At 40.7% G+C, this 24,900-nt stretch overlaps 2 protein-coding genes across 3 annotated transcripts in view; one reads left to right on the top strand and one right to left on the bottom strand.

Annotated features, from left to right (window-relative positions):
• PDE6D (phosphodiesterase 6D) overlaps nt 1-24,045 on the bottom strand; it is a 557,644-nt gene extending 533,599 nt beyond the window's left edge. Inside the window, exons 1-2 of the mRNA XM_075861829.1 lie at nt 23,903-24,045; nt 23,672-23,739 (exon numbers count right to left, since the gene is read on the bottom strand). The gene's annotated coding sequence lies outside the window, so the exon portion shown is untranslated. The remainder of the gene's footprint in view (nt 1-23,671; nt 23,740-23,902) is intronic.
• Nucleotides 1-24,900, top strand: part of DIS3L2 (DIS3 like 3'-5' exoribonuclease 2) — a 287,501-nt gene that overhangs the window by 225,439 nt on the left and 37,162 nt on the right. For both annotated transcript variants that reach the window (XM_075861827.1, XM_075861828.1), the window contains one exon: nt 8,588-8,667. In XM_075861827.1, the coding sequence (XP_075717942.1) occupies nt 8,588-8,667 (80 nt within the window). The remainder of the gene's footprint in view (nt 1-8,587; nt 8,668-24,900) is intronic.

The raw sequence follows: 24,900 nt of genomic DNA, 5'->3' as shown, positions 1-24,900 counted from the left end.
TGTCGCTTCTTTTTCCCGCGAGGCAGTTTTACTGCTCGCGGGAAAAAGACGCCGACGCCTCCCATTGAAATCAATGGGAGGCATTTTCGGGCCGTTTTTGCCGAGTTTTGCGACGCGTTCTCCGCTCTGTGTGACCCCAGCCTAACTCTACAATAGTTTTGCATATCCAAGTACTTCTGACATTGTTTTTTCCTCACATGTTGTACTTTATTTAGGTGGTAAAAGTAGACTAAGATTTGCGTATATGTATTAAAACATACAAAAATTTATATTTTGTAAAAATTAAAGTTCCCTATTTTGAACTGCAATATGTCATATGTACATCCATACCGTACACATTTTTTACATTAAATATATATTTCCATCTTTGAGCTATTTAGGACTTAAAAATTTTATAATTTTAAGATTTTTGAAGTACATTTTGTTTTCCTGCACCAAGCTAAGTATTCAGAGGCTCATATGTGTCAGAATGATGGAAAGCTTCATAAATGACCCCATTTAGAAAACTAGACCCCCCCAACTTGAGGTATTTATCTAGAGGTGTAATGAGTATTTTGACCCCACAGTTTTTAGCTGAATTTTATGCAAAGCAGGTGTGAAAAAAGTGAAATTGTAATTTTTTTTTTCAAGTGTCATTTTAAAGACCTATTTCTTTGTAAAACGAACGTGAGAATGAAGAAACACCCCAAAATCGATCACCCTGTTTCTCATGTGCTCAAAAATACCCCCATCGTGGCCCTAATTCGCTGCCTGGACACAGGGCAGGGCCCAAAGGGAAGGGAGCCACCCAGTGGCTTTCAGGACACATTGTCATCTGCTGGTGTTGGTCCACTGTGTTATATCAAGTCCAGAGTCCACGCAGCGGTCTACCAGAAAATTTTCCACCACTTCATGCTTCCCTCTGCTGACAAGCTTTATGGAGACGCTGATTTCATTTTCCAGCAGGACTTGGCACCTGCCCACACTGCCAAAAATACCAATACCTGGTTTAATAACCACAGTATCACTGAGCTTGATTGGCCAGCAAACTGACCTGACCTAAACCCCATAGAGAATCTATAGGGTATTGTCAAGGGGAAGATGAGACACCAGACCCAACAATGCAGACGAGTTGAAGGCCGCTATCAAAGCAACCTGGACTTCCATAACACCCCTCCGGCTGATCGCCTCCATGCCACGCCGCATTGATGTAGTAATTTATGTAAAAGGAGCCCGACCCAGTATTGAGTGCATATATTGTATATACTTTCCAGTAGGACAACATTTCGGTATTAAAAATCTTTTTTAAAATTGGGCTTTGAAAATTAGAATATTATGAGACTAAATTTGGGGTTATTAACGGTTAACCATAATCATCAACATTAAAAGAAAAAAATGCTGGAAATTAACCACTCTGTAATGAATCTATATAATATGAGTTTCAGATTTTTGAATTTAATTACTGAAATAAATTAACTTTTTGATATTCTAATTCATTGAGAAGGACTTGTGTGTGTGTGTGTGTGTGTGTGTGTATGTGTGTGTGTATATATATATATATATTTACTTAATGCCAAGATGAAGTAACACCCCAATGTCTTTTGTGTAAGGTATTAAATAATGTGGTGTTGCTGTGCTTTTTGGTTTAGTTCCCCTGGCCAAAACAACCACTCTCCGTTCACACTGCTCCCCTCTACAGTTTATTAAGAGGTGAACCAACTCCCAGGCCTTTATGGAACCTTTTCGTGTCAGTGATGGATGAGAACAGCTTCAAACCAAATGAACATCAAAGCAGAGAGAGTGCCTGCTGGATGTATAAGGTTGGGGGGGGGGGGTTACAAAAGGAAGGATGGTTACTTCCCACTAAGTGACCCATCATCCAATGGTGTCTTGTGTGTTTGTACACATCGAGGAGAGAGGAAGCCTCCTGCTGTTACTTAGAAAACAGGGAACACAAAGGCACTTTTGGGAAATTGCCCTGCAGTTTCAATACTGCTTCTCACACCCTGTCCACAGAACATCTAAATCCCATTTACAGAGGTGAAGTTCTCAAAGCCTAAAATGAAAATTATTGGGAGGGTTTGGGGGAGTCAGAGTTCCGACACAATGGACCTTTGGCAGTCTTTTCCCCCTGAATACCAGAGCCCATGGCTAATCGTATTAAAGGTGACCCCATGAGCATTAACACTTATTGTGTTTGCGTGGTTTTGTGTTGTGTGAGTGATGTTCTCTATTGTGATTCAGTCATGCAGATTGCAATGATCAGACTTTACCCTTTCCCACTTGTCAGCCAAGAGGCGACAAGGCACTTTTATGCTGCCTAATGAATTTTTATGATCTTTCCTTTTCTTAAGTTTATAAAGTAATGTTCCACGATGGGTGTCTGCATGTTTATTTTGTAACAATCTGCAAAATCCTGCTGCTGGTAAAAGGCTGTCCTAAGCTGCGTTTTGATAAGTTTTCTCACGTGTTTTTTTTCTGATCCAGGAATGCAAGTATTTCCTTTTCTCTTCTCTCAAAAAAAGTTTTACTTTTTATAGAGTTAGGGTTGAGAAACCGTTATCTAGTTCACCAATTTTCTATGTTGTGTTTTTGGTTTAGGCTTTTTAATGGGTACAAAGTTAACATTTGTGTTCGTTGTCTAGAGATTCCTTAGTAGGCAGCAGGCAATGTACTTTAGTCCTTATGATAAAGTGATATTGTCGTCGAATACTGCAAAATAAATGTTCTATATAATGGTGGCAGGACACCGGAAAACATTGTAGACCACTGTACTAGCCCATTGGAAATTCTATGCAGGAACTATTCTAGTTACTTTGGAAAAATAGATTTCATATTCCCCTGCAGTACTGGATTTTGTCATACACAAACTTGGCCGAAACCTACACATGTAGTCCCATATAACTGTCCAATAGACACTTCGTGGGTTGCTGTATGGTGTCTCTGTGTAGCACCATATCTCCTAGAAGCATTGCTTATAGGGGACAATCGCTCCATAATACGTTATTCAATGGCAATTGCCACAATTATTTTTTTATTCTCCATATGCATATACATTTGTGAGAGAAAAAAAGCCCTGTGCCTTTATAAATAAAATAATGGTATGGTATGGGCCCATAGCAGTGTAATGTCGCAGTATTATGTATCCATAATACGGCTGTGTGCATGAGCCCTAGGTTTTAAGTGTTGAATGCAGAGCTTATTGAAATCTTTTCTTCTGCATTATAAAATATTATGGCATTTTGTTTCTTTTAGATTGATCATTTTTCCTTTTTTTTTTTTTTCCCCAGTTATGTCCTATCAAGTTTGTACTTGACTTTAGAGTGTTATATGTTCATATTTTAGCTGACACAAGGAATGATGAGTAGTTTTTCCAGACAGTTCCGGAAACATGTTTACATTTTAGCATACCATTCCTAACTTTCTGAGACGTTACCCAATTTTGTTTTACACTACTTTTGGTTTTCGTGATTGCAACAGCTCAATAATTCTAATGTATATATCCTGGTTTCCTCAATGTATAGTTTTAAAGATTTGAATGATCAAATTTGCGTTTGTTGTAACATGCCTAAAGAAACAGTGTATATAATCAAACACTATTGGGTTTTCTGATCAGTGGTGTCTAGCTACTGGGGTTGTTTCTAATATAAGTACTATAATAAATAATGTACTAGTACTCCATTGTGGATTAGCACTAGAAGCTGTTGCACTTGCAATATAACTACAGGGTGGGCCATTTATATGGATACACCTAAATAAAATGGGAATGGTTGGTGATATTAACTTCCTGTTTGTGGCACATTAGTATATGGGAGGGGGGAAACTTTTCAAGCTGGGTGTTGACCATGGTGGCCATTTTGAAGTCGGCCATTTTGTATCCAACTTTAGTTTTTTCAATGGGAAGAGGGTCATGTGACACATCAAACTTATCGAGAATTTCACAAGAAAAACAATGGTGTGCTTGGTTTTAACGTTACTTTATTCTTTCATGAGTTATTTACAAGTTTCTGACCACTTATAAAATGTGTTCAAAGTGCTGCCCATTGTGTTGGATTGTCAATGCAACCCTCTTCTCCCACTCTTCACACACTGATAGCAACACCGCTGAAGCAATGCTAGCACAGGCTTCCAGTAACTGTAGTTTCAGTTGCTGCACATCTCGTATCTTCACAGCATAGACAATTGCCTTCAGATGAACCCAAAGATAAGTCTAAGGGGGTCAGATCGGGAGACCTAGGGGGCCATTCAACTGGCCCACGATGACCAATCCACTTTCCAGGAAACTGTTCATCTAGGAATGCTCCGACCTGACACCCATAATGTGGTGGTGCACCATCTTGCTGGAAAAACTCAGGGAATGTGCCAGCTTCAGTGCATAAAGAGGGAAACACATCATCATGTAGCAATTTCAGATATCCCGTGGCCTTGAGGTTTCCATTGATGAAGAATGGCCCCACTATCTTTGTACCCCATATACCACACCATACCATAAATTTTTGTGTTCCAACAGTCTTGGAGGGATCTATCCAATGTGGGTTAGTGTCAGACCAATAGCGGTGGTTTTGTTTGTTAACGTCACCATTCACATAAAAGTTTGCCTCATCACTGAACAAAATGTTCTGTGTAAACGGAGGGTCCTGTTCCAATTTTTGTTTTGCCCATTCTGCAAATTCAGTGCGCCGATCTGGGCCATCCTCGTTGAGATGCTGCAGCAGCTGGAGTTTGTAAGGGTGCCATTTGTGAGTAGCTAATATCCGCCGAAGGGATGTTCGACTGATGCCACTCTCCAGTGACATGCGGCGAGTGCTACGCTGTGGGCTCTTGCTGAATGAAGCTAGGACAGCCACTGATGTTTCTTCATTAGTAACAGTTTTCATGCGTCCACATTTGGGCAAATCCAACACTGAACCAGTTTCACGAAACTTGGCAAGCAGTTTGCAAACTGTAGCATGGGAGATGGGTGGTCTCGTAGGGTGTCTTGCATTGAAATCTGCTGCAATGACCCGGGTACTGCGTTCACCAGACATCAACACAATTTCTATAAGTTCCTCACGTGTTAACCTCTGCGACATGTCAATGGCTGTAAACAAAGAGAAACTTGTAAATAACTCATGAAAGAATAAAGTAACGTTAAAACCAAGCACACCATTGTTTTTCTTGTGAAATTCTCGATAAGTTTGATGTGTCACATGACCCTCTTCCCATTGAAAAAACTAAAGTTGGATACAAAATGGCCGACTTCAAAATGGCCGCCATGGTCAACACCCAGCTTGAAAAGTTTCCCCCCTCCCATATACTAATGTGCCATAAACAGGAAGTTAATATCACCAACCATTCCCATTTTATTTAGGTGTATCCATATAAATGGCCCACCCTGTACATACAATATAATTTTAAATGGAACTTAAAGGGAAATTATCTGTATAAAGTGTTGTGGGCATGCTCTATGTGATGAGATCACTGTGGAGGGAGAAAACACTGAGCTATCGCATCAACTATTATCAATTGTGTAATCATCTGTAATAAATATAGTAATCCTGCCTGCTAATGCGAATGTTGATCATGAAACTCCTGCCCCAGCCTCCACAGCACAAACTGAAAAGTGATGGCCTATTGTGAGGTCTCAATTACCAGTGTGAAATGTTAAATATATTTTTTTATAAATGGTGACATAGAAAATATAAAAAAATCCAACATTTATAAAATGTCTAACATAAAACTTGATTTAAACAGTCATTTTTGAAGGATAGGTCTTTTAGGAAGACCTCCGAATAATAGACATTGCCAATCAGACTTTTATGCCATTTTCTGATAGTGATTTCATAAGTCCTTTTCAGCATAGCCCCTGAATGTTGCATGTCTTGTATGCAATGCTACGTACATAGAATCCAATGCGTTAGCTGCCTGTAGTAATGCTTTTTTTTTTTTTTTCCTGAATTGTGGGAATCTCTTAGGCCTCATGCACACTTCCAACACCGTTTTCACGGCCGGTTTTGACGGATCCGTGTGCCCGTTTTAGCGGCCGTGTGCACTCAGTGTTTCCGAGCGCCGAGCATGGTAATGTCCAGGGTGCTGAAAGAGTTAATGGGCTACACTGATCTGCGGTAACTCTTTCAGCACCCTGGACAGTACCATGCTCAGCACTCGGAAAATACAATTTTAATGAAATTTAAAAAAAATAAATCCGTTCATTCTTACTTTCCTCCTATCCGGCCTCCAGGGATGACGTTTCATCCATGTCACCGCTGCAGCCAATCACAGGCTGTAGTGGCGGTCCCGCACGTCAGGATGACGTCAGAAGGCCGGCCTCCAGGGATGATGCTGCATCCCACGTGGCCGCCTCTGCAGCCAATCACAGGCTGCAGCGGCCTCTGCAGCCAATCACAGGCTGCCGCGTCATACAGGAAGGTCGGACTGGAGAAAGAAGAGGGACTCGTCACCAAGACAACGACCGGGTACGTATGAACTGCTTTTTATTTTATTTTTAATCAGCAGCCTCTTTTCTCTATCAGTGATTGATAGAGACAAGTGGCTGCCAATTAGTGTAATATATCTGTAATGTACTTCTGCCTGCCCGGCTGTTGCTAGGCAACGGCTCCTTCACACACTGAGTTTTTTTGACCGCCCCATTGACTTGCATGGGCCTCACGGTCACGGAATCTCGGACCAAAGTAGGACATGCTCTACTTTGGATCAGAACGGAGCAACGGGACCGTCAAAAAAAACTGAAGTGTGCATGGCCCCATTGAAATGAATGGGTCAGGGTGCTAGCCGGCAGAAAAACGGCTAGCACCCTGAAGAAAAAGAATGAAGTGTGCATGAGGCCTTAACAGGAATGTAATGAGATTTAATGTTCCATTTATCATCCTGGATATTTAGCCTGTGGCTATTTAGATTCTTTTTAATGAACAAGAAATTTACATAATTTATAACAGGGAGATAAAGGGAGTGGACACTGCAAGAACGTTTCCTGCTTTACTCAAATGCAAATGTTTTTGCCTAGTAAAAAAAAACTTCTTCCTGTAACCTCAATCATCTGTGCCAAAAAAGTTTGACTGGCGATATAACTTGAACAGGACCAAACATATCGTTGATCTTTCTGGAAACAATCCTATTTTGCAACTAGAAATTACCATGTGATTTATTGGAAAACCTTGCTAAAATTGTTCTACTATACATTGTGGAGGGAAGTGACTTTTGCTATTTGCATTTCCTGGTTTCTTCTTTGCTGTGATGAGGTGTAAGTGTGGTTTTTAACATTGAAGGATCAGGAGAGGTGTAAAAGGTAAAAACTTTGCCTTTTAATTCTTTGGAAACCTTATCTTGCCACTACACTAAATAGTGTCATATTGAAAAGTTGATGAGCCGCTATATGTTTTATTCCTCAAAGGCATCTGAAATAAAGATGACCTCCCTTTGCAAATGGTCTAGATGGCGAAAAAAAATCCAACCATTTATTTCGAGAAAAATGGTTCCTATGTAGAACTCTGTCTCCGTTCTTACAGACTACAATCCCTATGCATAAGTTTGCTCACCTACAGAAAGTAGAAGAGGGGGCAGATGGAAAGAAGTAAGGACCTGTTTACACTGACCATTTATCGTCACAATTTCCAAACAATCCTAAAGATATTTGGCCAGTGTGAATGAAGAAGATAAAATGTTAGGGTGCAGTTACTCGCAGCAGATTTTTCAACTGCAAATGCGTTCCATTTATCTGAATGGACCTTGCAGAAATCTATGCACCTGCTGCAGAAAGAACCACATTCAGACGATTAGAACTGGTTTATAGTCTAAAAAGTTGTTGACATAAAATCTGCCGCGTGCGACTGCACCCTAATTAGTTGTTTTTTTGTTTTTTTTATTGATCTTTACGTTGTAAAAATCATTCTTTCCCATGGCACAACCTGTAAAAGAATATAGCACACATAGTGGCATTCACATATACCCCAGGCACTGCGATTTATCATACATTTCTTGCAAGAGTCGCTATGAGGCAACCGTATTCCTTCGGCTTCGTTCACATCTGCGTCGGGACTCCGTTCATGGGTTCCGTCGGACCTGTCCGGCAGGGGAAACACATAAACATAATCCAAACTGTAACAAACGGAAACCAAAGGTTTACGTTTGCATCACCACTGATTTTCAATGGTGACGGATCTGGTGCAAATGGTTGTGTAAGGGTTCCGTCATTTTGACGGAATGAATAGCTAAGTAGAGTACGGTATTGATTCCGTCAAAGCGACGGAACCCTTAAACAACGGTGGCAAGCGGAAATCATTTGCACTGGATCTGTCACCATTGAAATCAATGGTGATTCAAATGGAAACCTATGGTTTACGTTTTTTTCAGTTTGGATTCTGTTCTTGGGTTCCCCTGAGGGAAAGGTCCAACGGAACCCATGAACAATGGAGTCACAACGCAGATGTGCACGAAGCCTTAGAGGGTTGAAATGTCCATCAGATCTTTAGTCATTATTGGTGTGGCCAAACAGCTTGTGCTCCTAGGCGTGGTGTAGTTTGGCCCTATTAGATAATGTGCATCTCCTGCTGATCATAAATCTACAGTAAAATGAATTACATTACTAACGTTTTACTTTTCTTTTTTCCAGCTAAAACTATCCTTCACATTAGACAAAGAGAGTGCAATGCCTCAAGGCTGCTACATTTACAAGTACAGAGACAGCAACAAGTAAGTTCATAACGGAGTTGGGATTTCAGATAAGTGACGTTGGTAGACGCTACTTTTCGGTCAATTTGTAATCTATACATGTGCAAATAACACTATATAGAGATCTCATCTTTATATGACCTTCATAAAAATGTTAGGATCCAAACTCTAGAATTGTACATATAAAAGGTGCTCTGCAGAATAGCAGGGTTTAAATTTACTGCAATTAAATATTTTCCTAGGATGGCAAGAAGAATTATTCCATTATACTTTGTTGGAACCTGTAAGGCAACTTCCTATCTTCTTTTTTTTTTTTTTTATAAATAAAAAGACCTACTAGATCTCCCACTAGTCGGCCGCTCAATGAAAACCTTGGAAAATTTCTTGACAAAGGGCATAACTCTAGGACATCGGTCCCCAACCTTTTTATGTGAGCCACATTTAATTTTGAGTGATGGTCGAGAGACACATTTAAATTAAAAAAAATGTAACATATTAAACATAGAGAGACACAAAGTCATGAAATTTGCAGGTAAATATTTCAGCTTGAAACATTGCCACTTTTCTGGGGATAGGATAGGTCTGCATTATTGTTAATGTGGATATTGTAGCAAGAGCATATGGTTATAACTCAGGGTTCCTATGGCCATCCACATAGCAGGGTGTTGCGAGCCACGTGGCTCCTGAGCCACTGGTCGGGGACCACTTCTTCAGAACATAAAGCGGTTACATGAAAACATATTAGTTTATCCTGTTACTGCTCACATTTTTGTTCAAGTTAGGAAATAATAGATGGTTTTCCCGATTTTATTAACACTCCTTTTTATGATACAGCTGAATTTCTTGCAATTTCTTCTTGATTCCAAATATTTCATCTTAAAGGGTTTCAACAAATGTAATTGTTCTTGACAAACTCCATGTTTTTATGAGCGAAATAAACGTGTATAGTATTTTACAAAATTTGACTTTAAAAAAACAGAGTTATCATAGGAGTGTCATGTCAAAGGATTCCAAGTGACTGTGTGCATACTGTCCGGTGAAGAAAGGGTTACTGTGTAGAAGGACAAGTTGAACTTGATGGACATGTGTCTTTTTTTCGACTTCTGTAATAACTATGTAAGTGAAGTGCACATTACGTAATGTGTTGTGACTTGTCATTCTCAAGGGGTGGTTTTATGTGAATGCGATCACTATTGTGCAGTGTATTATGGCGATGAAGTCATGGCCATTAATCTTTTTATCAGAATAGTTATTGGAGGAATAAGATGTATCCTCCAGGTGGTTTCTTTGCTGCACATGCAATGGAAAATGTGCTTTCTTATTCAAGCTGCCTGTGTCACATCCACTTATACTGTGAAGATACAAACCAGGTGTGGAGGATGTCCTGACCTTCTGTAGCTTTTGTACTGGTGGTGATACTTTCCTATATATTTAGTAGATTGATGGTTATGGTATGTACGTATGCATTTTTTTACCTCATTCTATTTACATAGAACACCATTTTTTATTATTATTTATTATTTTTTATTATTTTTGAGGCTGTGACACAACTTTTGCTAATTTTCAGGAAAATTGTTTAGTTCTAAGCATCCAAAAAGAGAATTATTGTTCTGTTCTGCAGTTTAATATGTGTGGATTTCCATAATCCATTACGTAAAATCAAGATACTTTCCCAGTACCATGGAAAAACACGCAAAACAAAGCAGACAAATCACTAGTAATCGCACAGAAAGGGCGCAATAGATCAGCTCTATTTTCCCAGTACCGTCCATGTAAAATAAGTCTTGTGAAAAGTTAATCTTGCACCTAGTGCGGACATAAATAGTCATATTAGTGACCTATGAGATAATTGGCTTTTTCTAGAGAAATCCTGTCGCCAGGGGTTGGAAACGACTAGACGGCACTTAATAATATTAAAGGGTAATCCCGTCTTAAACATTTATGACTTATCCACAAGATATGACATTAATGTCTGATAGAGGGACCCTCTATCGGTGTTTTACAACCTGTGGCTCTCCAGCTGTTGCAAAACTACAACGCTCAACATGCCCTGATAGTTGGTTTTGCAATAGCTAATCTATCAGGACCTGCCCATACCTTGTGAAAGGGGGTTCCTCGACACTGTCCGCACTGGCCGTTTTTCCAGATCTGGAACCCGCATCTATTAAGGGCAGCATGGTGGCTCGATGGTTAGCACTATGGTCCTGGGTTTGAATCCAACCAAGAACTTCATCTGCATTGAGTTTGTATGTTTGCTCCTCAGAGTTCTCCGGTTTCCTCCCACACCCCAAAAACTTACCATAGGGAATTTAGATTGTGAGCTCCAATGGGGACAGTAAGTACGGACAACCTCTGTACAGCGGTGCAGAATATGTTGGCGCTATATAAGGAACAGAAATAAAGACATTTAAATGGATAGGCCGTGAATGTGCTAGGATTACACCAAGTTGCTGTGTAGCCCTAGCATAAACGACCATGTAGCCCTAGCACATTCACGGCCTATCCATTTATTTATATTATTTATTTATTTTACTTATATAGAGCCAATGTATTCAGCAACGCTGTACAGAGGGTGTCCTTACTGTTGCGTACCCAAATATTGCTGTCTGCCTGCATCGCAAAGTTAAAAGCGTTATCCGGAGACCTAAAACTGGACGCTGTTATTCCTAGAATAGGTGACTTGTGTTTTCAATTCTGTGCAGAAACGCTGCCCAAAAGCCCAATCTTCTGATGCAGGAAGCTCTGTAGTTTCCTTCTACATGATGATGCGCCGACACAGCCTCACGTGACTTCTCTTCTCCGATTGTTGGTGTCGGTGCATCATCAATCAGGTGACCTAAAGGAGCTGGCAATGTGCTTCTCTCTTAAGCCAGCCCTCAGTCCCCGCTGCATGCACAGTCTATCAGAGGTGGGGTATAGGCTGCAGTCAGGTAAGAAAAGCATGATGGGATATGTAGTTTATCAGTGCAAGCTGAATCACAAAGTCCCGGAACTAGAGGAACCTTTGTGCCGCGAGTAAGTTAATGGCACTAAATTATTTTCTTTTAGGAAATTATGTAGTACCATAAGGCAAATTCTATACATGTGTTGGGATTTTTTTTTTTTTGCTTTTTGGGCCATCTGACAACCCACTTTAATGTAGTCGCTTTACGACTTATAAGTTGTCGCGACACTACAGTTACAATAAGTCCATTGGGTTTGGATTACTTGCGATTGGGGAGTCACGGCAATTTACGAATCACCAGGTGACCACATCGACTTTTATTTCCTCCAATTCAGGCAGGGTGACACAGCGATCGCCAAAGTCGCTGTGTAGCTGTAGCCTGAATGAGATAATTGTATTTAGTAATTTATAGTTAATTTTGCTGGATGGTGAGAAAACATGTTAGATGTATAAAGGGTACCTGCACACGTAACGGGTTTGTATTTTTTTTGCAGCAATTCTGCAGCAAAATATGCAGGTGCTATGTGCAGGTTCACCCTTTCTACAGTACTTTGAAAAGGATAAAATCCACTGTGAACGTCCACTAAAGAATGAGCATGCTCCGGATTTTAAAATCCACAGCCTGCTCTGATTTTCGTGTGGAAAAATGCTCTGCAATATGTGGATGAGATTTGTTCAAATCTCACTCACATGGCTTGTAGTGTAATCCACATGGAAAACGTGCAGCATTTCCATTTCCATCCCCTGTTGACCTGGCCTAGCAAATATGTCAGATATTAAAATTTCAAGCTTCTCCAATCCCTTTTTATGTAGCTTTTAGGTTTCGTGTATTTAGTTCCCATCCACGGCTTCTAAAAAGACACAAGATCACTAAACATTGAATAAATCTACCAAAGTGAATAGCAACGTTGGTTATTATAAGGATTGATGAGATGAGAGTCCTTAAACTGCTGTGCACCCCACCCCCTTTTATTTTAGACGATAGTGATGATTGTAATTTGACAAACCGTCACTAGATAATACAAAATCATACAACTCAAATTGCGTGTTGACACACGCAGCGTAGCCGAGGTGACCATGTTATGTGAGTGGATGAAGCAAGAGTTCCAATCTGAACGCCATTTTATGTGAGCAAAGCGGTCAAGGCACCAATTAAATTTTTTCGTTAGAGTTGTCCGACCGGCAGATTGCCATATTTCTGGAACCGGTACGTAATTTTTATTACGGCTCTGTCACTTGGAAACCCTACTGTTACAATATAAACACCAGAAGAGCCTCTTAATCCAAGACCACGATCCTTTACAGATCATCTCTGTCTAATGCGACATTTGCATTTCTTGATAGAAATCGATGCATTGATGATCGGTGTTGCACAGTCACCTCAAATTTGTTTTTTTTTGTTTTTTTACGCGTATTCCAAAAGCAATTAATGATTTCTTTTACAGTCAATATAGCTATATGAGGGCTTTGCTTTTTTTTTGCCGGACAAGTTGTAGTTTTTAATTTCACCATGTTTTTTACCATATAATGCACGGACTTGAAAACAAGTCCGCAGCCTTTTTTTGCGTGCGCAAAATGCAGCGTTTTTTGTGCGCGCAAAACTGACATGTCCGTTTCAATAAGGCCTACGTTTTGTGGAATTTTTTCTTCTCCTTAGGAGACCTTATTTGTGGTCATCCCTTTTTTTCTAAGAAGGTGGAACTTGCTTGGCATAGTTTCCATGAAAACTCATTGCTGACCAATGAAGAATAAGGGAGAACTACCAAATGAAGGACACAAAAACGCCAACATGGCAGCTAGTTTCTTAACGTATGCTTTGGTCTTTTATCGATATCTGCCATATTTATGTATCACTTTAGCAAATAATGGTTTGTGGCATGTAGTTGTATTCACTTCTGAACCTTCAGTAAAAGATCTAATGCCAATGTTACATTTGAGTCATTTTTTAGTAATCACATTTATTTTTTTTGAATAATGAATACATTCTATTGAATCTGTAAGTCACATCATTTTGAGCAGCAGATTTCCCCTGGAGTACGGCTCCATCACGTGGCTGTTGCCTGGGGGTGACTGTCCGACTGCTGTTTTGTGCTGATAAAATCTCAACATGAGCACTTGATTGATAAATATTGCCCTTTGTGTTAGTGAAGAGCTTGTTAAACCTTTAAGCTTGTGTACAATGTTCACCTGTCGCGTGCCAAAGATGATCTCATGGGAACAAGTCTAGAGTTGTATATGGCAGTGAAAGCTGTTCTGTTCAATCCATGAGCTAACGCTTACAGTGTCTTACACATTTACCTGTGATGTAATCGCTATGTTCTCCCACGTTGTAGGATGCACGGTCATAAGTATGACTTCACCCCCCTCCCCCGTTCAGGAAAAGGGTGACTATGCTGGACCTTTTACCTCTTCTCAGGTGATATGATTACTTTGATCATAATGGCAAGCATTGGAGTTTGACCAAGTGTGGGGAAATGCCAGCCTGTAATTATTAATACCCACCATTTGCCAAGTAGGCTTCAGACCGGTTAACCCTGTATACATTCCCAAACCTATGGGGTCAAACCATTTCCCATGTGTAGTAAATTCCGGTCTTGAGCTGCGCTCTGTAGCATTGCGTATACTTGACCTGAATGCTGCACTCTGGTTGAACTTGGAACCCCCCTGACACCGTCTCCAGCAGTTTCCCTGGCTTTTTCTTTGCGGTGAGGCTTTCGGTGTCTGTTTTGACCTCTCTTCTGTAACTTGTGCTGTTATTGTCTTAAACTTGTGAAAGTTGTGTTCTCTGGAATTGCAGATTCTTATTTTAGAAAGACTGCGGAGAAACTGGGAATCTGGATGTTTTTATATAGTATTGGGTATTGTAGACACATTTTACAAAAGCTATTTTTTTAAGATTTCAATTTTAATAAAAATGTGATCATAGAATTGCTATTGTTGAATGTAATTTAGGGTTTTGTATTGAGCCTAAAGAAAAAAAATCCACTTTCAACCCAAAAATCTAATTCTTGATGGTATCAAGAAAAATAGTATACTTTGTAAAATTATTTTTTATACATAATAAATAATTTTTCTGGCTGGATTGTCCAATACTTAAAAAATTCTGCTAGTTTTCTGGGAGCCTTACAACAGAACAATGCCAAGTGCTGTTTGGCCTACCACCCTCCGTGTGTCATCCAGGTTCTACTGTTGTGTGTGTGTGTGTGTGTGTGTGTGTGTGTGTGTGTGTGTGTGTGTGTGTGTGTGTGACCGTGCCTGCAGTCATAGAAGAGAGTTGACATTGCATCCCTGAACGCTGTTCTGTCTGGCAACAAGCAGATTTCACTTCCATTTTCTATAAAATGTGTTCTATTGTAATTTTCTGTAATGTATAAGAAGAACAGAAAACTATCTGTCTCAATAAAAACATTAAAACCCTTGGCAGTCGCCATTTCAACTAGATAATCCATGTTCACTTTACCTGTCGCGGGATGGGATCTATTAGGCAGCAAGTGAATAGTCCGTTCTTGAAGTTGATTGATTAGAAGCCAGAAAAAACTTGGTGTTTCCGGTATACAGTGGTTAGTACCTACCAAAAAAAATAAGTACAAGGAACGACAGCCAGTACATCCGCAACTGGGGCATGGCTGCCTAAAGCTCATTGATGGGTATTAAAAGTGACAGCTGGTCCGATCCCTCAGACTGCTACTTTAGCACAAATTGCTGAAAAAGTAAACGCTGTTTATGATACAAACGTGTACACATAGTGTATTGCAGTTTGCTGCGCTTGGGGCCCTGTAGCCTCGTCATAGTGCCCATACTGACAACTGTCCGCCCCCGAAAATGCCTACAATGGGCACATGAACATCTGAACCATGGAGCAGTGGAGGAATGCGGCTTGGTCTGATAAATTACGTTTTTTTTAACATGTGTACAGCCGGGTGGGAGTGAGTTGCTTACCTTGGGAAAAGTTACAAACTTTACAAACCACAAAAAAAGGGACATATGTTTACTTATACATACTGATACAAGGGCAGGCTCAATCACCAGCTCTGTGGTTTGTAATTTGAGTGTAGGGACTTGCAAGATGATGAGGACCCTTGTTACGGGTTGCGAGCTTGCACATTTTGGCCAAAATATCTACTAATACCTCATGTTTATCATGTATATTTTTTCAGGATGCAGCCAGGCTTTTTATCACTGGGGGATAGTGTGGCGCACTTTGATAGTGCTGGGCAGCCCGTCTTGTCTAATAGTATAGGCGTGATTAATAGGCTATAAGCCAGAATGGTGCACTACACGTAACTGTGTGAGTGGCACCCTTGTTTAAGCTTTATCTGTAAGCAATAATACTAAACAACCAACCCCCTCATGAATAGTAGGCATGAGAGTGGATCTCCCTCCATGTAGCATTGTGCTTGTCTGCATCCTGCAGGGAGCTGGTGATTGAGCCTGCCCTTTTTCTGTGTTTTTTTTTCTTTACCTGGGGAATAACTGGCACCTGGATGCACTATGGGGAAGAAGGCAAGCTACGGGAGACAGTGTGATGCTCTGGACAATGTTCTGCTGGAAAACCTGGGGTCCTGACATTCATGTTTGTCACTTTGACACGTACAACCTACCTAAACATTATTGAAGTACACCACTTCATGGCGACCGTATTCCCTAAAGGCAGTGGCCTCATCCAGTAATATAATACTCCCTGCCACAATGCAAAAATTATTCAGGAATGGTTTGAGGAACATGACAAAAAGTTGAAGGTGTTGACTTGGCCGAGCATTTGTTGGATCTGCTAGAAAAACAAGTCTGATCCATGGAGACCCACCTCACAACTTATAGGACAAAGGATCTGCTGCATGCATCTTGTTGCCAGATACCACAGGACCGCTTCATACAGTAGGTCTTGTAGAGTCCATGCCTCGACGGCTGACCGCAGTTTTGGTGGCATGACTGGGGCCTACACGATATTTGGTAAAAACACACACACACACACACACAAAATTGCACTGCACTAATCGGCAGCCCCTTCTCTATCAGTGCGGGATAGAGAGAAGGGGCAGCCCTTTCCGAGGTAAAAGTAAAAGAAATTCATACTTACCCGGCCGTTGCCTTGGTGACGCGTCCCTCTCGACATCCAGCCCGACATCCCTGGATGACGCGGCAGTCCATGTGACCGCTGCAGCATGTGATTGGCCTGTGATTGGCTGCAGCGGTCACATGGGCTGAAATGTCATCCAGGGATGTCGGGCCGGATGTCGAGAGGGACGCGTCACCAAGGCAACGGCCGGGAGACCAGACTGGAGGAAGCAGGAAGTTCTCGGTAAGTATGAACGTCTTTTTTTTTTTTTTTTTTTTTTACAGGTTGCTCTATATTCTCATCGGAGTTCACTGTCCAGGGTGCTGAAAGAGTTACTTCCGATCACTATTTACTGATGTCGCATATCAACTTTGCCATAATGACGGGTGCACACATGTAGCCACCCATCATTACGGGAGCTCCATAGACTTCTATGGGCTGCCCGTGCCGTTATTACGGCCTGAAATAGGACATGTTCTATCTTTTTCAACGGCACGGGCACCTTCCCGTAAGAAAACGGGAAGGTACCCGTGGCCAATAGAAGTCTATGAGCCCGTTATTACGGGTCGTAATTACGACCCGTAATAACGGGAGCTTTTACGGTCGTGTGCATGAGGCCTAAAGGTTTCAACTATGAATGGTAGTACAGTCATAAACTGCAGCTGCCTTTTTAAATTGTGCTGCAAAGTAAGAATGCTTTCAAAAATAGAAGTTCTTTAATATTATTTTTTTCAATTAACAAAATGCAAGGTAAATGGAGAGAATTGTATATCAAATCCGTATTTGGTGTGACCACCCTTTGCCTTCAAAGCAGCATCATTTCTTCTAGGTACACTTGCACACCATTTTTGAAGGAACTCTGCAGGGAGGTTGTTCCAAACATCTTTGAGCAGTAACCACAGATCTTTTGTGGAAGTAGGCTTCCTCAAATCCTTCTATTTCTTCATGTAATCGGACTCGATGTTGAGATAGGGGCTCTGTGTGGGCTATATCATCAATTCCTGGGCTCCTTGTTGTTCTTTACGCTGAAGATAGTTCTAAATGACATTGGCTGTATGTTTAGGGTCGTCCTGCTGCAGAATAAATTTGAAACCAATCAGACTCCTCCCTGACGGTATTGCATGATGGATAAGTATCTGCCTGTATTACTCAGCATTGAGGACACTATTAATCTGGACCAAATCCCCAACTCCATTTGCTGAAATGTAGCCCCAAACTTGCAAGGAACCTCCACCATGCTTCACTGTTGCCTGCAGACATATTATTGTACCGCTCGCCAGCCCTTCGGCAAATGAACTGCCTTTTGACACCGCCCAATATTTAAAATCTTGACTCATCGCACCAGAGCACCTGCTGCCACGGTGTCTACGGTCCTTAACATTGCTTGTTTCTTTGTGCTTCTTCAAACGAGCTTGGACAGCATATCTTAAAACCCCAGTCTGCTTTGAAATTTTTGCCTGGGAGAGACCTTGCTAATGCAGTAGAACTACCTTGTGTCTTGTTAATCTACTCAGTCTTGCGATCGTGGCCCTGTGACATGAAACGGTCTTCCACAACCTCCCCTTTGTAGCAGAGTTTGGCTGTTCCTCGTCTGGTTTTAAGCCTCCTACACAGCTGTTTCTATTACTTAATGACTGTTTCAACCTACATATGAGACGTATGATTATTATCACCTGTATGGTATAATCTGTTAATCATACACCTGATTATATAATACTACAAAATCCATGACTTTGCCTTCAAAACGGCATCAATTCTTCTAGGTATACTTGCGCAAAGGGTGGTCACACCAAATATTGAATTGATTTACCTTTCTCTTCTGTTCATTCACTTTATTTTGTTAATTGATAAAAAAAAAATACAACTATTAACACGTCTATTTTTGAAAGCATTCTTGCTTTGCCGCATTTTACCACAACTGCCTAAAACAGATACATATAGATAGATATGTGTATATTTTTTTTATTTTTTTTAAATCTATTGCGTTTTCCTTTTGCTTGTATGTATTTATATAAACTCAGAGCTGTATACATTTAAATGCTCACATTGCTGGCTGATGTAACGTCAGTGTTTGCTACGTGCACTGGGCTCCTCTTTCAGGAAGTAACAGGTAGTGCTATCAAGACTTTTGAGAGATCTTTGGACTCTGCACAAGCAACTGATATTACTTTGTAAATTAATCTCCAGGTTTTTAGTTTCATAAAAGGAAATTATCCACTTTTTCCTCCACTGAGATTAACATTCGGATTAACAGGTCCTGATTGTTGGAGATTCCCATTTTTATTTTAGAAGTTGCTATGAAATAGCAATTGATTCCCCCCAAATCTTTCCCAATGCCCTTTCAGCCATACAGAGCAAATTGTAATAATGGGAGCACCTAAAATGTACACTTGGCCTTGTTTATTACACCGTGTTAATAACGCATGTTAACTCCTTTCCGACCGCCCACTGTCTTTTGACGTCAGGCGGTGCAGGTCCCCAGCCTACAGCGACATCTTTTGGCGTAGCTGTAGATGAGGCTGATGAGCCCTCGTGTGAGCGCTGATCCTCTAAGCAGGAACTGTAACTAACAGCTCCTGATCCTAGAGAAGCCTCCTGAATACAGCTGGAGTCGGAAAACATTTGGACCCCCTTTGATTGCCGCGGTTCGTGACCGCGGCATGATCAAAGGGAATTCCCCTCTTTGATCGCATCACCGGGATTCCGGTGATGCAATCAAACACCGGGAAATCCCTCTGCAGTCAGCCCTGGGGACCTAGAAAGTACCCCATGGCTATCTGTTCTGTGTGCCTGCTGTTCGGGCACACTATGTGCCGCCCTAACAGCAGCCTGTGTCATAGTGACACAGTGTAATGTATTAGCATACAAGAGTATGCTAATACATTACAAGTAAAAAAAAAAAAGTTATCCCTTAATGGGATTTTAAAAAAAAAGTAACAAAAAAAATAAAGTCCCAAAAAGTCATTATTTTGCATAAAATAAATTTTATTGCTCTTACACTAAATAAAAACAAAAAACCTACACATATTGGGTATCTACACGACCGTAATAACCTGAAGAATTAATCGAATGGGTTATTTAGCGTGAACAGGTAAAAAATAAACAAGAAAAAGAATGCAGAGTATCGCTTTTTCCTATATTCACGCCGTAAAAAAAAATATATATTTTACCCCCAAACTGCGTGGGGAAAAAAAATACGATTTCTCCCGCCTAAAACAAGGCCTCATACAACCACGTCATTGAAAAAATAAAAAAGTTATGGCTGATGAAAGGCAGAGAGGCAAAAACAGATAAATTTAGCTGGTCATTGAGGTCTTTTCAGGCCCAGTCACTAAGGGGTTAATAATGCAAAGTCATTGTAAACATTACTACAGTCAGACTAATGATGGCCCCTCATGTCAATGGTAGAATTCTATTCTAAATACTATCAATATATGGGTCGTGAGCAGGATAATGACAAGATCTTATTGACTGGCAAAGTGTCACACTTCTTAGTACTACATCCAGATATTGAGCACTATTACTATACATTAATCTTCATTTATTTTTCTTAAGAGACTATTCAGACTAGTAAAAATATATTTGCATCAGGTTGATGGTGTAAACATTTAAGTATGGTTATTTTCATTGAGGGCACTACAGCTGTTTATGTGGAAAGTATGTGTTCTCATGGCAGGTTCATTTAGGGTGCTAGATGAGACGAGAACATTTCATTTGTGACTGCTGTCCTCCTTCCATGTAGCTAGAAATAGTACCGTATAGAATATAGTCTGTAGGAATTGGAGTGTTAGGTTATCGGTCATCCTACAGTACTTGGCTGCCCTGTTGAAGGTACAATACTGGATACCGTGGACTTGGAGTCTCTGTACTCTGACATCCTCCATAGTAGTATGTCTAGCCACGGAGCCAACTGTACCACGGATAATGTGCTATCCTGTGATGGTTTGTCTGGCTATAGTAGAGGTGCTGGTGGAAGCCTCTAGGTCCCTTCTAAAATTCTTCGTTTTATGCCAAAAAACCTTCTCCGTTGGAAGCACCCTAAACTCCTGGTCACTCAGGTCAATTCTGTGTTAGTGTCCCATAAACTCGCTCATTAAGATGAGAATTGTTTGGAAAATTTGGGCACCAGGGCTCGGTAGTCCACACACAGGAGCCCTAATTTTGGAGTGAAATATAAATAATTGTATTCCTCCTCCAGAGTCTTGGCCACTACGTCCGTTGGCTGGCTGCTGGTTGATCATTTTACAAGTAGATCGTTCTAACTACTGTTCTACGTCTAACTAGTTAGGTCTTGAGTCCCCTCCATAATGGAAGCATTTTTAAAGTTACTTTGAAAATAATTTTCATTATTTTTGCTATGGCAAAGTTTTGTTTTAAAACTTGAGCGTATCCTGTGTATATATTAAAGGCATTTTTTTACAATGGGAACTTCGGATTTTAGAGAATTTTCCAGTTTAGTGAATTCTACCGGTTCGCTCTAGCCCATTGTAGAATATTCCTGAATAGAAGCACAATGTGTCATCCTGTTCATTATAATAATATGATATAAAAAATGATGCTACTCTAGCACAAAGCTTACTAAAGCACCGGTACATGTCAGTTTAGCGTTTGTTTCTGTATGGCGCCCCCGTTCAGTGCAGCTGTCATTATTTAGGCAAGGAAATCCGTATACAGTAATACTGTAGTTTTCAGAGCGAATTCATCCTCCAATTAGAAGATTGCTTTTATTTTTTTGTGATTGTTATATTTTTACTAAAATGAATCCAAATTCTTTGAGTGCGTTACCTTTTTATTCATAGAAGTTTAATGTGTTCAAGAGCGGGTATAAATGTTGACTTCGGGAGGGTGTTACTGATGTATTGGATCTGAATTGTTCTAGCATTACCAAATATCTAGCCCCTGCCAGCTAAAGTGTTGCCCGTTCTTCTTACTGGTGGGTTTTCTCTTACTCTTGCATATATATGTATACTGCTGTTCTCCATTGAGATAACAGAAATGATCAAAGGACATCAAAAAAGCCTCATAAATGCAGAGTGTTTTATCTTCCTGTGGTTTTGGCAAGCCCATCTTTTCATGGGAACCAGTGCCTCAGTTTCCCATTTAAGCAGCGGGGTGTTATTTTTGTAGCCTTTCCTTTACCTTCCTCCATGGCTTTCTGCAGTTCAGATCACCGTTTCCTGGAATGGCAGAATTAGGTAGACCCAGCTGTAGCAGTGAACATTAACTCTTTGCCCACCAACTTTTGTACATATAGGTTTACGAATGTTAGCACAAAGTACGTATTGCTGTATCTTGATAGATTTTTGCCATATGTTGCAGAAGCCTAATGGCGTTTAGATGAAATAAACCAATATTAATAAACATAGTAAATTGACGTTTATTTTATGGTAAAGAGAAAGCTAAGGCATTCTAGTTTGTTGTGCTGTTTTCTCAATCTGCCACCTGTATGTGGCAACATACAACAATTTTAGCCTAATCCAGCATCATCGATTGCCTCTTGTAGCACGATGAGATCATGATCCTTAGTGTAGTCCTTACATCAGACATTTTATCACGTATGAGACCTTAGGTCTCATGTACACGGAAAAGCCATGTGCACAGGCAGTTTACGGAAGCACATGCCATCCCTACGGATCCAGATTATAGGTGCCTTCATGGGAATACTTGTGTAATACAACACGTGTTTGAGAGAGCCACAATTATTTTTTTCTCATGGATGCCATATGAATCACTAAGAAAAAAAACCTGTGTGTATCCGTCTAAAATCATTTGGCTGTACAGTACGGGCCGTAGCAGAGTCGTGTTCAATGTGCCTATACTGTTACATACAAGGAGTCCCTATGGCTTGAGACTATGGAGGCTGTAGGCACTGTTAGCTGCCGTATGGTGCCTCCATATAGCATAGGTTTACAGAGGTTTTCTCCCCTAAAATGAATATGCAACGGAATAATCAAAAATTACTTCTGTATTAAATCAGAGGCATAGGGAGGTAAAGACTTCTATATGTATGGCGTCACAATATGGCACATATCTAAGTTTGCACAAAGCCATTACATGGCTGTGTTCTTGAGGCCTTATTGCGGCTTCTTTAGGCCCTGTTCACACAGAGTTTTTTGCAGGAGGAAAATTCCTCCTGTAAAAACTGACCCTGGAGGTTTTCATGTTTGATGTGGTTTTTGACGTGGTTTTTGATGTGGTTTTTGAGGCGGTTTTCCAGGCGGTTTTTCAGGCTGTTTTTGCCGAGGTTTTCACACGCATGAGGCTGGGTTCACACAACCATGTTACGTCCATAATGTACGGAACGTATTTCGGCCGGAAGACCCGGACCGAAGACAGTGCAGGGAGCCGGGCTCCTAGCATCATAGTGATGTACGACGCTAGGAGTCCCTGCCTCTGCGTGGAACTACTGTCCCGTACTGTAATCATGATTACAGTACGGGACAGTTGTCCTGCAGCGAGGCAGGGACTCCTAGCGTCGTACATCACTATGATGTTAGGAGCCCGGCTCCCTGCACTGTCTTCGGTCCGGGTCTTCCGGCTGAAATACGTTCCGTACATTACGGACGTAACATGGTCGTGTGAACCCAGCCTGACATCCTTCTGTCAACGGATCTGTCACCATTGAAATGAATGGTGATGCAAACGGAACTTACTTCACACTTGCCTTTCCGTTGAGGGGTTCCCCTGACTGAAAGCACCGACGGAACCCCTCAGCAGAAACCACGCTGATGTGAACAGGCCCACATTAAAAAAAACATTGTTTTCTGTTTGCATCATCATTGACTTCAATGCTGATGGATCCGTTGCTAATGGGATTCCCTACACTGCGGTATTGGTTCAGTCGAAACGACAGAACCCTTTGCACAACGGGGACAAACAGAAACCATTAGCAACGGATCTGTCACCACTTCACACTTGCCTTTCCGTTGAGGGGTTCCCCTGACTGAAAGCACCGACGGAACCCCTCAGCGGAAACCACGCTGATGTGAACAGGCCCACATTAAAAAAAAAAAAAGTATACTTACTTCTTGAATCAATTTCCCAACATCAATGTCCATTCGGTGGTACACCTCTGCTGTCGTCATTTCTGTTCCTGAAATGTTAAAAAAAAATAAAAAAGAGATGACATACATGAACAACTGCATAACAAAATGAAAAAATAAAAAATAAAAAAATCTAAAAAAAAAATCTAAAAAAAAAATGCACAGCTCCATACATGTGTAGCATGTATGGAACATAGGAGCAATTGCACTTACTTGTATTCGATTTGGATGCAGGACTTCGGTTTTCTGTATCCCTGAGTTCTGTCCACGATGTTTTTCAGGCTCCACGAGCAGACAGGAAATGACAGCCCCTTGCTGGGCTGGACTAGCAGCAGGAGACGACTCCTGCAAAACACTCGGCAATATACTCGTCAGAAAACACCTCACTAGTTTGAGGTGTTTTTTGACGTGTCCCCATTGCTTTCAATGCGGTTTTGGACGCGGAAACCGCATCAAGAAGGGTCATGTCCCTTCTTTTTGCCGCGAGGCGTTTTTTTTACTCGCGGTAAAAAAACGCCTCCGTCTCCCATTGAAATCAATGGGAGTCATTTTGGGTCGTTTTTGGCGCGTTTTCCGACGCGTTTTCCGCGTCAAAAAACGTGTCAAAAAACTCCGTGTGAACAGGGCCTTACTCTATTTTTACACTACTTTTGCACCCAGATAAGGTAAGCACTCGACTGTTCTGGATTGGAGATTGTATGCAGTAAGGTTGTCAAACCCCTAACCCATCCACCTAAGGTTGTATGACCAGTTAATAGGAATCCAAAAGTATCCTAAATAAGTTTGTGCTTTGTGAAATCGACCAAACTTTTGCTTTTTATATATTAAACCATTTTAATACCGAGCTCATGTTTGGATGTGTGTGTCCAAATTAGTGTCTGATAAACTGTTTTTATTTCTTTGTCTTAGTGCTTTGTCCTCAATGTTCATGAACAGCCTAAACTTGCATTTCCAATTATGTCAATTAGCATCGCTGCCAAATTTAACAAATGTTTAGTTTGAGAGTGTTAGACTTGGCATTGCCATAGGGAAACATTTTAGGCGGCTGTGCAGAACGGTTACGTGGCAAAAATCTGATGCCTTCAGTTTGTTTTTGTTTAATGGCATTTCACTTATTTCATTTCCTTTTATTTTTAAAAAATATTATATTCTTTATTTAAAAAAAAAAAAAGGTTTGTTTTGTATTTTCACTAAATTAATATAACCTGTTA

The sequence above is a fragment of the Rhinoderma darwinii genome, chromosome 4 (genome assembly GCF_050947455.1).
Source record: "Rhinoderma darwinii isolate aRhiDar2 chromosome 4, aRhiDar2.hap1, whole genome shotgun sequence".
In the NCBI taxonomy this organism is placed as follows: domain Eukaryota; kingdom Metazoa; phylum Chordata; class Amphibia; order Anura; family Rhinodermatidae; genus Rhinoderma; species Rhinoderma darwinii.
Note: the sequence above shows the minus strand (reverse complement) of the source record. Positions and strands in the feature narration are given on the sequence as shown.